This window comes from Chinchilla lanigera, unplaced genomic scaffold, assembly GCF_000276665.1.
Source record: "Chinchilla lanigera isolate Chin_1 unplaced genomic scaffold, ChiLan1.0 scaffold00034, whole genome shotgun sequence".
Classification (NCBI taxonomy): Eukaryota; Metazoa; Chordata; class Mammalia; order Rodentia; family Chinchillidae; genus Chinchilla; species Chinchilla lanigera.
Genome location: NW_004955435.1, coordinates 15,075,730 through 15,089,208, shown reverse-complemented (window position 1 = coordinate 15,089,208; position 13,479 = coordinate 15,075,730). Strand labels below are relative to the sequence as shown.

Sequence of the window (13,479 nt, the reverse complement as noted above, 5' to 3'; positions counted from 1 at the left end):
CGCAGGCCCCGCCCCCAGCCCCGCCCCGCCCCTGCGAGTCCGCGTCGGGGAGCTTTCGGCCCCGCCTTCCCCCTGTCGGTCCAAGTCCGCTTAAAGGAGCCGCGAGGGAGGGGGTGGGGAGAGCCGAGAGCTGCACTGCAAGGGAGCTTCGGCCTCACAGCGTGCATCTTGGGGAAGGGGGCGGGGTAGAACGGAAATGAAATGAGGGCAGGTCAAAGATTTCGGTGGAATAAAATTGGGAGGGACCACATCCATTTTATAAGTACTAATTGAGCACTTAATATGTTCTTGGCACTATTCTAGACTCGGGGTAAAGCTATAGACAAGCCAAGGCCCTAGTGGAGTTTGCGTTCTAATGTAGGGAGAGAGGGAAGACAAAACAATTTCAGGTAGTGATAGTGGTAAGAAAAGTAAAGCAGCGTACTGAGTAACTTTGGAGCCAGTCAGATTTTGCCTCTCAGAGGAGACCTTTGTCCACACACACACAAGACAGGAAAGAAGGAGCCTAGTAAACCAGCAAAGCCGAGCGTGATGGTGCACGCCTGTAATCCCAGCTTTTGGGAGGCTGAGGCAGGAGGATCGTTGCGAGTTTGAGGCCAGCCTGGGCTACAAAGTGAGCTCAAGGCCAGCCTGAACTCATAGCGAGACCCTGTCTCAAGAAGACAAAAAATAAAAATAAAAAAATAAAAAATCGTAGCAAATGAAAGAGAAGAACAGTCTTTCTAGGCTGAGAGAAAACCAGCTGTAAGTGCGGACGTGTGAAGATGCTCTTTGGAAGAGCAAGAGTCCGCTATTGCTAAGCAGAGTCAGCCAACCAAAACGTAGCAGTACTTATGCCCAGAGGTCTGGGCAAGCAGCCAGAGCCTGTGAAGCCTATGGGGCATTGTAAGAACGATGGTAAGCCCTGGGAGGGTGATTCACATTTTTAAAATTAATATTGCTAGCCGGGTGTGGTGGCGTATGCCTGTAATCCCAGGACTCAGGAGGCTGAGGCAGGCGCTCCGATCATTGTGAGTTTGAGACCAACCTGGGCTACAAAATGAGCTCAAGGCCAGCCTGAACTGCGTAATGAGACCCTGTCTCAAAAAGGCAAAAAATAACCAAACAAAGTGAATATCGCTATGCATGTGAAATACACAATAGGGTAGGGAAAAAACCTCCCCAAGGAGACTAGAAAGAAGGCTGTTCTTGCTACCTTGGACTAGGATGACAGCAAAGGACAGAGTAAGAAAAGGACCATTTTGTTTTATATTTTATTTATTTTAGTGCTACTTACATACATTTTGATTGGGATGGATTTGGATGAAGGGACAGTGTGAGGGAAGGTCATGGATGGTTCTCAGATTCAGGCCCTGATGACTGGATTAGGGCTGGTGCATTTAATGAGATGGAAAATAGTCAAGGAGGAGCAAATCTGGAGTGTGGGAAATCAAGTTCTCTGTTTAAGGTGCCTGTTAAACATCTAAGTGGAGATGTTGAGTAAACAATTAGATGCGTAAATCTGGAGATATAAATTTGGGGTTCATTGGCACATGCTCTTAAGCCTCAGGTTTACATAGAATCACTTAGGAGAGGACCAAGAGGTGCTCCACTACTTGGAGGTTTAGGAGAAGGGCCAGGTGTGGTGGCATAGGCCTGTAATCTCTGCTCTGTGGGAGGCTGAAGCAGGAGGATCTGGATTTTGGGCCCCACCTGGGCAACCTGGAGACTTAGGGAGGCCCTGTCTCAAAATTAAACAAACATTTTAAAAGGCTGGGGATGTGGCTCAAATTGAAGATCCTGGATTCAGTCCCCAATTTGAGAGGTGGGGGGCTTGGCAGAGTGTTAGAATTTGGCAGGAGAGAGTGAGTGATCAGTCTAATTAGATGGATAGGGTTTTTTCTTTTTATTTTGGGGTTTTTTTTGGTGGTTGTTTGGTTTTGTGGTGCTGAGGACTGAATCCAGGGCTTTGCACATGCTAGGCAAACATTCTACTAAACCACATTCCCTGTTAAAGACAGAGCATTTAAATGCTGAATTTGACCAGATAAAGCTTGCTAATGACCTTGATGGAAATTCTTGCAAAACAGCCGTAGGAGAAAAAGTCTGAGTAGGGTGTGTTAGGACACTAAGAGGTGAGGGAGAGCTTTCCTGTGAAGAGCAGCTAGGAGATGGGCACCAGTTAGAAGGGTGTTGGGATCAAGGGAGGGTAGTTTAAAATAGGAGAAGCTTCTTCATGCTCATAAACTGGAATCAGCTGGAGGAGAGCAGACAAATGGAAAAAGATTGTCTGCAAGCAAGCAAGAAGCAATAGGACCTAACACAGAGGTGGAGGGGTGGGCCTCGGTTAAGAGCAAGGACAGTCCATTCACAGAACGTTTTCTGAGGGAAGGCATAGCACATGGGTGTAGCTGCAGGAAGATCCGGGTATACATTTGATGCTGGCATACTCGGCAGAGCAAGGAGGCAGGTGGGAGCGGAAATGTAGCACTTGTTTTACCACCAGGCGTTTGCCCCATGGCACCAGTTCAGCCTGGAGGAAGGGGCTCGTTTCTAGTTGCTCTACCCGAGAAGTGGTACCTTCTAGTAGTTTGGCATCCAGCATACTCACGCACACACATACACACCGTGTATGTACATTTTCCCAGGTAAGTTCGGGTCTGTGTGCATCCCTTTGTTCTGTGCAATACAAAGCTGTGTGTGGGGAGGGGTTGTTGGCTGTTTAAGGGCTAGAAGAAGGTGAGAAATAATCCCCTTGAAGAATGGAAAAGTGACTAGCAAAGCACAGTGTGGACAATGCTGAGGGCCCTCTTGAGTTGGTGGTCATGTATTTAAAGCAAGACCACTTAGCTAGGTGGTGTGATTCTCTTCCAGCCACACACTGTTGTGTGGGACAGTCAGATTTGACCAGGAATGGGTTTTGTTGATGCACTTTGAGAGGGGTTTGGGGTATTAGGCAAGGGAGTGATTCTACAGAAAGGTCTTGGAATTTAAGCTAAGAGTGAAACATAAACAGAAGTAGCCCCTGTGGGAAGGAATAGTTCTAAAATGAAGAAGCAGTCGAACAAGTGAAGGCAAGGGGACTTTCCAAGCGTCAAGCATGTGGAAGTGAGGCAGCTAGGGGACAAGGAAGAAAGGGTTCCAGCTGGCACCACGGAGTAGGGAAAGCAAAGCTGTGAGGGTGCTTCCCTCGCGGCAGTGTACGCTGGCCAGTGGTCCTGGAGAGGCTGAGGGACCGGACAACCCACTTGTAACCTTCCAGGAGCACACCAGGGGGTAAGCCGGTCAATACTGCCTGTGCTCTTTTACAAGCTTTGGGAGACCCCTGAGTACCTCGCTTTCCCCACACCATGGACACACGGTCGTTTGTGTGCAGGCTGTTACCTCACCTGGCGTTTTTTTTTTTTTTTTTTTTTTTTTTTTGTCTTTTCTTCCAGTACCAGGAATCGAACTCACAACCTTGCGCTTGCCAGGCAGGTGCTTTACCGCTGAGCTAAATCCCCAGCCCCTTCTGGCGTTTGACAGAAGCTGAATGACATCTCAACTCCTAAATCGTGGTTCTTCTCATGGCACCACCTTTCTCACTAACCAAGCAGCCAAACCTCAGTTTCCTTCAATCCTTTTGCCTTGTCCCTATGCTTGGTTAGTTCTCCAAGTTTATTAATCTGCACTGTCCAATAGAACATTCTCCCGTGGTGGAAACGAGTCCATGAGTAGCTATCAATCTAGCAAATGCAACTGAGGGACTGAATTTTAAGTCCTATTTAATTTCAGTTAAATTTATATTTAAATGGCTGCACATGGCGAGGGCCAGTATGGAGTCTAGCACAGGTATAGATATTGTCTATGTAATGGTTGTTCCTTCTGCTCCTCCCTCCCTGGCTCCATTGCCCCGATCCTAGGTCCAGCATTGATCACCCCAGTCTGAACATTTGCTGTGCTCCCTGATTCAGTCTCCTGCTTAGTTGCATTGCTTCCTGTTCATCTCATGCTCCTGGCAGAACCATCTTCCTAAGCAGTGGCCAGATCATGGCAACCCTTTTTTATTTTTCAAGATAAATTCCAAAGGTTTATTGTGCCAAATGCCACAGAAAATGGATCAAAATAATACATGAATGAGTTTAAGTACCTTTTTTAGAAGCTGTCAGTAGTTCCCCATCATATTAAGTACGACTACTCAATCTGACACTTGCTCAACTGTTTCTCCAGCCGTTTCCAGTCTTACTGTCCACGATACCATACAGGTACGGCAAACTACTTGCTGTGATTCCTGCGAACTCATTAAACTCTCTGCCTGCTGCAGATACCTCCCATCCTCTCTCTCACACCCCAAATCTGTTGAAACCCTCGCATCCTTGAATCCTATCTCATACAAAGGTATGATAGAAAAATGCAGTGAATGTTTAAATTTTTTAAAAAATTATTACAGTAAAAGACACATTGCCATTAATCCTTCTCAAAATACTCCCTCTTGCTTTGGATGCATGTATGCCACTGTTCATGTCACTTTCTGAAGCAGTTCTTGAAGTCCTCTTTCCTGAGCATCTTCAGTTACGCTGCTGTGGCTGCCTCAGTGTCCTGAATGGATTCAAAGGGTTTACCTTTCATGGTCATTTTGACTTCTGTAAAGGAGCCAGAAGTTGCACAATACCAGATCTCATGAATAAGGTAGATGAGGACCCACCAGAATGGTTTCACAAGTGTGCCTTTCAGCTCAATGGTACAGAACATTCACCAAATTTTTAATCACACCTCATAAAGATGCTCATGATAGAGAATACCCAGAACTGGTGCAGACAGTGGCAAGAATGATGGAATAATTATATGCAAAGTGAGGGGGAGTATTTTGAGGGAGATTAATGACAGCATATCGTTTACTCTATCATTTACTATAATTTTTAAAAATGTAAACACTCACTGTATATTTCAGTCTTACACTGTATTGCAGCTCCTACCTGGAGTCTTTAAAGAATTTCCCCTCCTCTCAAGTCCCTCAAAGTACAAAGTTCTCTTTGTGCTTACCATGGAGCAGTGTTGCCTTGTGGTATATTTTGTATATTCCTTTTATTCCAGTTACTAAATATCACTCTGTCCAGGTTACTGCATTTTAATTACCCTCAAAGAGCATGTCTTTACCCCATTTGCTATTATGAAATTATTTTGTGTTATTACTGCCTGAGAATTCCTTCCAAATGCTTCCCAGACTTAGGATACTTTTACAATTCAGTTATAGCTTGTAATCCTCGAGAGTGTAGGTATACTTGGACCTGGCAAAACCAGTAGAGCTACTTCCAGGATCCGTTTATGGAAAAGGTCTTCAAGAAGCATTCAGATTATAAAATTCACTACAAAGAGCCTTACATCTAATACAAATTTAGAAATGTATTTTTAGATCTTGAATTCTTAAAAATCTATAACAAGAGTAGAATTTCGTGTTCTATACTCTGCCATACCTAATGTACTTTTTCCACTGGTATAATGGATTTTGAGAATTTGAGGGATGGATGGAGCTGTGTGTGGTGGCTCACGCCTGTAATCCCAGCACTTGGGAGGCTGAGGTAGGAGGATCCCTGTGAGTTCAAGGCCAGCCTGGACTACAAAGTGAGTTCGAGGCCAGCCTGAACCACATAGTGAAACCCTGTCTCAAAAAGACAAAACAAAAAAAAAAGAATTTGAGGGACTAATATAATATTAAACAAAAAATGTGCTTCACACATACAGGGCCTTATTCACATTTATTCAGCAAACCTTAACTGAAGCTTGCTACTAACCAAGATCTTACCCTTACAGAGGATGCAAAAATAGGAAGATATTGTACCTGCTCTCAAAAAGGACATGTGAAAAAAAATATGACCTAGTGTTGGTATGCCATTTTACAATTCTAAAAATGATTCCACAGTATCTTCATTTAATCCTACAAATAACACCATGAATAGGTCTCTGAGCCTTATGAAGCGGGAAAACTTGTTCAGAGAGATTAAATGAATTGAACAAAAATTCTAATATATTACCTGGACCACTGTATATCAAAACATTAGTTGAATTAAAACGTAAGCTCCTTAAAGGCAGGTACTCGATCTGTTTTGTCCATTACTGTAGTCTCAGTAAATATTCAGGAAAGTGTGTGTGTGTGTGTGTGTGTGTATGTGTGTGTGTGGAGAGAAAGAGAGAGAATACAAACCAGTCATCTAATCCATTCATTGTTTGCATATTTTAATTGTGTGCTAAACTGATATCTGCATTGGTACTACTCAAAATGTGGTCCACACATTGTTGCTGGACAAATTGTTTCTTACCAATGGGTCTTGAGATAAGTATGGAAAACGAGTAAGCATTTCAAATCTTTTGGCAACTTGGCATTGCTGTGATTGCTAAGCAAGTGATCAGTGGACTTGTCCAGTTGAACCTGAGCAAGGCCAGTTCAGGCATTGTCCAACTTGTGTGGCGAGTCTTGTGCGGTATACAAGTGCAGTACCCAGGCAGCATCTAGTTTAATCCTACCATTTAGGCCGTTTGCCACCTACCTGCAATTCGTCCTCGAGATTCTTTACTACTTAACGAAGAGAATGCTTCCTGCCTTTGAAGGAAAGTCAGCACATTTTTTAAAAAGCCCTTTTAAAAAACGCTGTTTCTTCACCATTGAGGCTGCGTTTTCTGATGTTATGATGTAGAAGCATTGCTGTGCAGTATTTAAGTATATGGTTCCTGAATGAAATGACATAGGTTTAAATGCAGCTTCTGCCACTTATCAACTCCTTGGGCAATTGGTTACCTTCTTGTAGATCTCAGTGATCTACACTGTATAGTTTTTAAAAAGGTGCAAAATTTCATAGGGCTTTGATTAAAAGCTAAGAGACAATGGACATAAGATCCTTTTTACAGGAACTGGCAATAATTATGAAATGTTTATGTTGTAATATTATTTTATTCTTGGATCATAAAAATTGATGCTATTTGAAAAATGTTTAAATCTTCACAGTAGAGATAATTAACTTTTCAGTTATGCACATTGCTAAAAAAACAATAAATAGCAGCAAATTCCAAAGTCTTTTATACTGTATTTGTTTTTTAATGCATAGTGTGATCTCAGGGACAACACATTTTGGCTTCTAGGTGGCCATTGAAAGCAGTTTCTGGTTCAACAGATCAGGTTATCTGGGTGGTGCAAGGCAGTCAGGCAGTCATGGTATGCACTGCATCAAAATTGCATTAGAGTGGGGAAGTAGCTCAGTGGTGGAGCATGTGTTTACCACATGGGAGTCCCTGGGTTAGAGCCCCAGCCCCACCCCATAGTAGCTTGTTTGGTGGCATATATGATGCCCACTTACATGTTTTGTGCTAAGCTGTAGCCTTCTTATCCTTTGCCATTTTCTTTTTCCTTTCTTTCTGTCTTTCTTTCTTTCTTTTTTTTGAGACAGTGCCTCAGTATGTAGCCCAGGGTGGCCTTGAACTCACAGCGATCCTCCTGCCTCAGCCTTCTGAGTGCTGGGATTACAGGCATGCGCCGCCATTTCCTTGTGAAAACCTTGTTATCTGGAAGGAAGCAGCTACTCCTCTGTGCAGCTCTGCAACTCCTAAAAGAAGTCAAAGATCCCTGCAGTACAGAGGTTGGGTAATGATGAACACCAGGCAGGCAGGACACAGCTGGCCACTGAAGAAACTGCACGATGTACGCAGGGGGCCAGAATGTGCCAAGAGTAAGCAAACTCTTTTCTTATCAGGCGAGACAAGCTTGCATTGAGCTGCACTATCAGGAAGAAGGATGGCACCAAATAGCTGAGCCTTCAATAAGTGGAGGGAAAATGTATCCAAGAAAGTTTGCCCTCATTTGTGGATGTGAATTAATATTATATTCTGTAACAAAATTCAAGCATATGTAAACTGGTAATTAAGCAGCCCCAATATATGGATATCTGAGTTTGTAGAAGGCAGACTACTATGATTATCTTTGCTAGATTTAACAAATAAAAATACAAAATATTCATTGTTTATTAGATGAAGGACAGGAACCGAAGACAGCTCCTGAATGAAATTTTGTTACAATGGTATTTATCATAATAAGATTTCTGTACTTTGTAGATTATTTAAGAACAACCAAGGCCTACAGAGAATTCTAGTTCTTGAATACAGAATTGTATATTAGCACAAAGTTAAATATCAGACAAGAAGAAATGGGATTGGAATCCAAAATTCTGTCTCTCCACTCAATACAAGTCATCTCCTACTTCCCAAGATGTGTTTCCTCATTTTTAATATCTACCTTAAAGATTAAGGATTAAATTAAATTAGATATTATAAGGAACAGTAAAATACTGGGTAAAAGTAAGTCAGTAAGTGCTTGTTGACGTGAATCTGTGTATTCGTTAGAAAGAAGACCACAAGCCAGAGGAGCCTTAAAGATTCAAGCCTGAGTTTTATGCTCTTCATATGGCTGTGCTAAAACCTCTTACTTTGTTCATATCTGCTCCTGGATGAGAACCAGTGACTTCCAAACAATGATACAACCTAAGGGGAATGCAAGGAGGAACTCCATCCATTTTCTCCTTTCTCTCTCTCCTCTCTGTATGTGTGTGTGTGTGTGTGCGCGCGCGCGCGCTCGCGCACATGCTAGGGCAGGGGTAGTATTGGATAGAAAAAAACCCAGAAAAGATACCAAACTTTGGGTGTAAAAAATTTTAGCTTGAGCCCGGAAAGTAGAAAACATATTTCCAATAAATTTACAATATTAATTTTGAGCTAAAAGAGCAAACCCCAAATTCAAACCACATTCAGAAGAGGTCACATTATGACCTCAATTTTTCCAGAGTTCCTATTGACTAAGCTTATTATAGCTTAACTAGAGGCAGAATGTAGTAGGGGGACACTCTGAAAAAATAGAATTAACAAGAATGTTTAAATGCAGAGAATGAAGTTTCCTATGTTTGCATCTGCTGTTAAGAAACGAAACTGAAGCGTACGAGTACATTTTTTTCTAAGGAGGAGCACAGGGTGAGTGTGAGGGTTTTGCCTAGGGGATTACTCAGGGATTTGGTCATATTTGGCTGGAAGGCCAAAACGAGTGCATAGATTTTCAGCACTGCACAGGGATGATGGCAAGCTAGAGGAGCAAAGCTGTGGCTATAGAGTGAGGTGAATGGAAGATTATCTTGAAAGTCAACTTACAAAAAAATTTTATGTTCCATATCAACCATGTGCTCAATAGATTAATATGTTCAGAGGATACAATGATACCTAAAGGAGAAGCCCAGCACTCTAGTTTAGGGGAAAGTAGCTTACCAGTCTAGGTGAAGATGGAAGAGAAAGATCAAAGGAAGGCTCTGTAACCAGAGGGTTAAGAAATCTTAAATGGCATAACATGTGAGTTTTTAAAAGAAAGAGGTGCTAGCTAGATGTGGTGGTGCACGCCTGTAATCCCAGCACTAGGGAGGCTGAGGCAGGAGGGTTGTTGCCAGTTCAAGACTAGCCTGGCCTGCAAAGTGAGCTCAAGGCCAGCCTGAACTGCATTGCAGGACCCTGTCTCAAAAAGACCAAAAAAAAAGCAAGCAAGCAAGCAAGAAAAAACGAAAGTGGTGCTAATATACACCAATGAAAATTTAGAAACATTCTTCTCTAAATTTAGGGCTGTATTATAAAAGAGAATAAATAGAATCTGCAACCAAAGAGGAGGAATCTTGACAGAAATAAATACAAATAATGAATGAAGTGTCAGGTGATTCAAAACCTTGCTTGGGCTTTGAACACGGTCAGACACATTTCAAGTCCTTCCCTTGCCTCCTGTACCCCGGGATGTCTCGTGTGAAGGAAAAAACACCAGGGCATGTGCGTCTCTTGACAGACATCTGAAATAGATCACAGTCCTGGGAGATCGAGGGTTTCTCACCATCCCTCTTTTCGCCCCCCAGAGCTGTAATTGCCCAAACAGACAGATTATCACAACTCCATTCTAGGCAGGAATCTCACCAACGCTCATTTGCTGACTTTAATGAGCTCCAGAACCAATTTGTGATCTCACAATCAGCTCAGGTTTATCACTGAGAAAAGTCTGTAAGTCTGATGTGGGAGGTCAGCTAAGCAGAACAGAGCCGGTGAGGCATTGGTATAAAAATGAATTCCAATGAATTCTTGTGGGCATTGTAAGGCTCTCCAGTTCCCTAATATCAAGCATAAAAATGTTACATGTTGGATGTCCTGATGAGCTGACTCGTGTGCAATACCTGTCTTGCAAACTACTCTCAAGTATCCTTTTGTTCTGTCTTCAAATTTCACAGCTTCCTCTACTCTGCCTAAAAAGGAAAACTCACATCTTCAAGCTGTTACAATAAAACCATTGGCAGCCTGTAAAGTGAGAACAGAGCCTTGCCTTAATGTATCGCACCACGTAGATTTATTACACATCAGGGTAATAACATCAACAGGCTTTGCTGCTTGATAATCTCTGCTTTGCTTCAGTAGGAGTGTGCTGAAGGGAGCTCGGAGGGCCCTGCAGACCGCTGTACGGCGCCAAGTGCTGCCAGGCACACTCTTGGCTCGGTGCCACGAGAGGATGCTGCGCCACTGGACCACACGATGCCAAGACGATGCCAGAGCAGGTGAGACGCGGCAGTCTGACAGAAAGCACTGGCAGCCGCTTGGCAGGTGTGCGAGAAGAGTGTTTGCGCAGTTGTTCATTGCCAGAGGCGTGAGCATTCCCTGGTTACCTTCTTCTTCCCAAGGTTGCCCAACTTGAAATATGGTGAGAACCAGTTTTAGAATCACGGAGGTGAGTGATTCCTTTAATGGGCGCTTTACCTGTCGTTAGACAGCACCACACTTTAAAAAAAGAAGTTAAATCTATTTGAGAGCAATCCTGAGGAACAGTTAACAAAATTCAGGGTTAAAACCATCGCCTGTGTAGCCAAGAGTCTCTTTCAGTGCTCTCTCATGCTTCTGGGCAGCTTTGCGGTCTCTTCATTACGGCGTCTGAGCCCTGGGTGTCTGATTGACCCTGCCGGCACTGCTCTGAGGCAGTCGGGCAGTGAGATTGCCCACGGTGACAGCAGTGACATCTTTCCAAGGGCAGCATCCATCAGAGGTGCCCTCCTGCTGCTCAGCTTGTGCTGGAAGCCGCTTATTAGAGTTTCTAATTTTTAGGATAATGAGAACTTAATGGGGATTATTTTGATTTCCTCTTACCAGCCAACACTTGTGTAGCTGAAGCCCTGCTGCCCAGCTGTACTGCCTGCACAAGCGGCATTCAGAGCAAGCAGAAGCTGTTGCCCAAGAGACTGGAGCTCAGAAGGGCCTCATCCAATCCTATTGCCTGTTTTTCTTTTCTTTTAAGCAAAGACTTTGGCCTAAAGTGTGTTTGGACATCCGGCCGTTTTGGTGACCACTTTGGACCCTTCTTTCTTTACCTACCAGTTTCTAGGGAGAAACATTTTTAACCAATCAAGTAAACTAATCAATGAGTTCTAAACATTTCAAGTGTTCAGGAACTCAGGCTACTGCTGTTCCTTCCCATCTCACACTCCATAAAGATGAGGGACTCTGTTTGCACATCATCAGTCACCTGGCTGATTCAAGCCAAGCGTGGTGGCACGTGCCTGTAGTCTCAGTATTTGGGAAGTTGAGGCAGGAGGATTGCTGGGTGTTTGAGCCAGCCTCGGCTACACAGTGAGTTCCAGGTAAGACTGAACTATAGAGCAAAACCCTGTCTCAAAAAACTAAAAACAAAACAAAACAGACAGAGAGATTCACTCTGTCAGCTCAATACCAAGACAAAAAATGCTTAGAGTATTATGTATGATTAACTCCTCAGAGGAATCAAAGAACCTCAATAAATATTTTTTAAGATCCTTAAGCCCTGGGCATCCTGAGTTTTGTTAAATTTCCACTGTCCCTGTCTTCTGCAAAAACTTTGACTTTCTTCCCAATAAATATAAGTTTACTATTTTTTCATTGGCATATGGCAATTTGTGGGGTAGGTGAATGTTTGGGGGATTTTTAACCTGCCAAAATGATTGGCAAAACACAAAATTGTGAAAACTACTGTTCTTGGTGGACCAACCATGCCTGACACCTCGTAAGATAGATTTGTTTCTCCGTTAGCTGTTAGCTGTTAGCTGTTAAGAACACTCAGGAAAATCCCAACTCTTGGAAGTATCTTTAGTCCTGTGGTCACTAAATGCTACCTGGCAGGACACCGTGCCAGTCTTCTGACTGTGTTCAAATGAGAATCATCACTACCCACTCGAGCTCCGGCAGTAGGTCTTCATATTACAAGTGATCTCAAAGCAACCAAGCAGTCAGAAAGGTATACTGGTGGCCAAGTTACAGAAATGGAGATAAACATGGTTGCAGCTGTCTTCAGAAAATCAGCAGGTCTGCATACTTGGAAACACATTGTCCATCACTTTAGATAGAGGGCCTAAGAGTACTTTAATTAAGTAATTGGTTTGAGGATAAATTTTTAATAAAAAGAATCTGTCCCCCCACCCCCGCCCCCCGGGTACCAGGAATTGAACTCAGGATCTTGCGCTTGCTGGCCAGGTGCTGTGCCACTGAGCTAAATCCCCAGCCCCAATAAAGAGAATCTGTCTACCTTCTTTTTGGTGGTTTTCAATAGGTTGGTGCAAAAGGAAAAAAAGGAACTGAAAATACAAGGTCGGAAGTGCTTAGAAACTGTGTAGCACTAGCAAGAAATCCAAACCAAAATTGCCAGGGGTAGGAACTCATTTTTATTTAATTGTTTTGATGCTGATAGTGACTTTATTTTTAAGGATATAAGCTGCACTGTGGCCATCCTGCCATTGGAAATTAATTTCCAGTACAGCCAGAGTGTAATGGGACCTCCCAAGAGGAATGTGTGTAAAAGCGTGGCTTTCAGGAGGAGCACGGAGAAAGCGGGGACAGGGAAGAGCTTTAGTCTTACAAGAAACAGTCGCCAGACTTCAAAGCATGCTGTGTGGCTGACAGGGTTGAGGAGTGCTCACAGAGTGCAGGGTCTTGACTTATCAGTCCTTCTGATGTTGACAGATAGAGAAGCTTCCAGTGGAGTGCTGCCCGAGGGCCTGTGCAGCCTTCATCAGTCTATAGGTGCTGACTGTGCGGGTGAAACCCTCAGTCCTCAGCCCCTCCTTGCGTACCCACTTCCTCCTGTTCACACTGCTTCCCATCAGAGCAGCGAAGGCCTACTCCCACCCCTGTGGCATCTCTTATATCAGAAGTCTGGAATGGTGGATTTCTTTTTTTTTTTTTTGTCTGTTGGAGACAGTCTCACTGTGCAGTTCAGGCCATCTGTGAGCTCACTTTGTAGCCCAGGCTGGTCTTGAACTCTCAACAATCCTCCTGCTTCAGCCTCCCAAGTGCTGAGATTACAGGCATAGGCCACCACGCCTGGCTTGGAATAGCAGATTTCAAGTGATTGTTGCAAACCTTTCCTTTTTTGCTCTTGAAGTTTGAGGTTGGGAGCAAAGATGAAGTGGATCAAGAGTAAATGAACATCTACATTTCCAGAGTAAG

The 13,479-nt window shown here is 43.5% G+C and overlaps 1 protein-coding gene across 1 annotated transcript in view; it reads left to right on the top strand.

Moving 5' to 3' along the window:
- Window positions 1–11,386, top strand: part of LOC106148990 — a 12,267-nt gene extending 881 nt beyond the window's left edge. The window contains exons 2-6 of the mRNA XM_013516406.1: window positions 6–84; window positions 3,142–3,255; window positions 10,432–10,568; window positions 11,155–11,317; window positions 11,380–11,386. Of these exons, the coding sequence (XP_013371860.1) occupies window positions 6–84; window positions 3,142–3,255; window positions 10,432–10,568; window positions 11,155–11,317; window positions 11,380–11,386 (500 nt within the window). The remainder of the gene's footprint in view (window positions 1–5; window positions 85–3,141; window positions 3,256–10,431; window positions 10,569–11,154; window positions 11,318–11,379) is intronic.
- The last annotated feature ends 2,093 nt before the right edge of the window (window positions 11,387–13,479 follow it).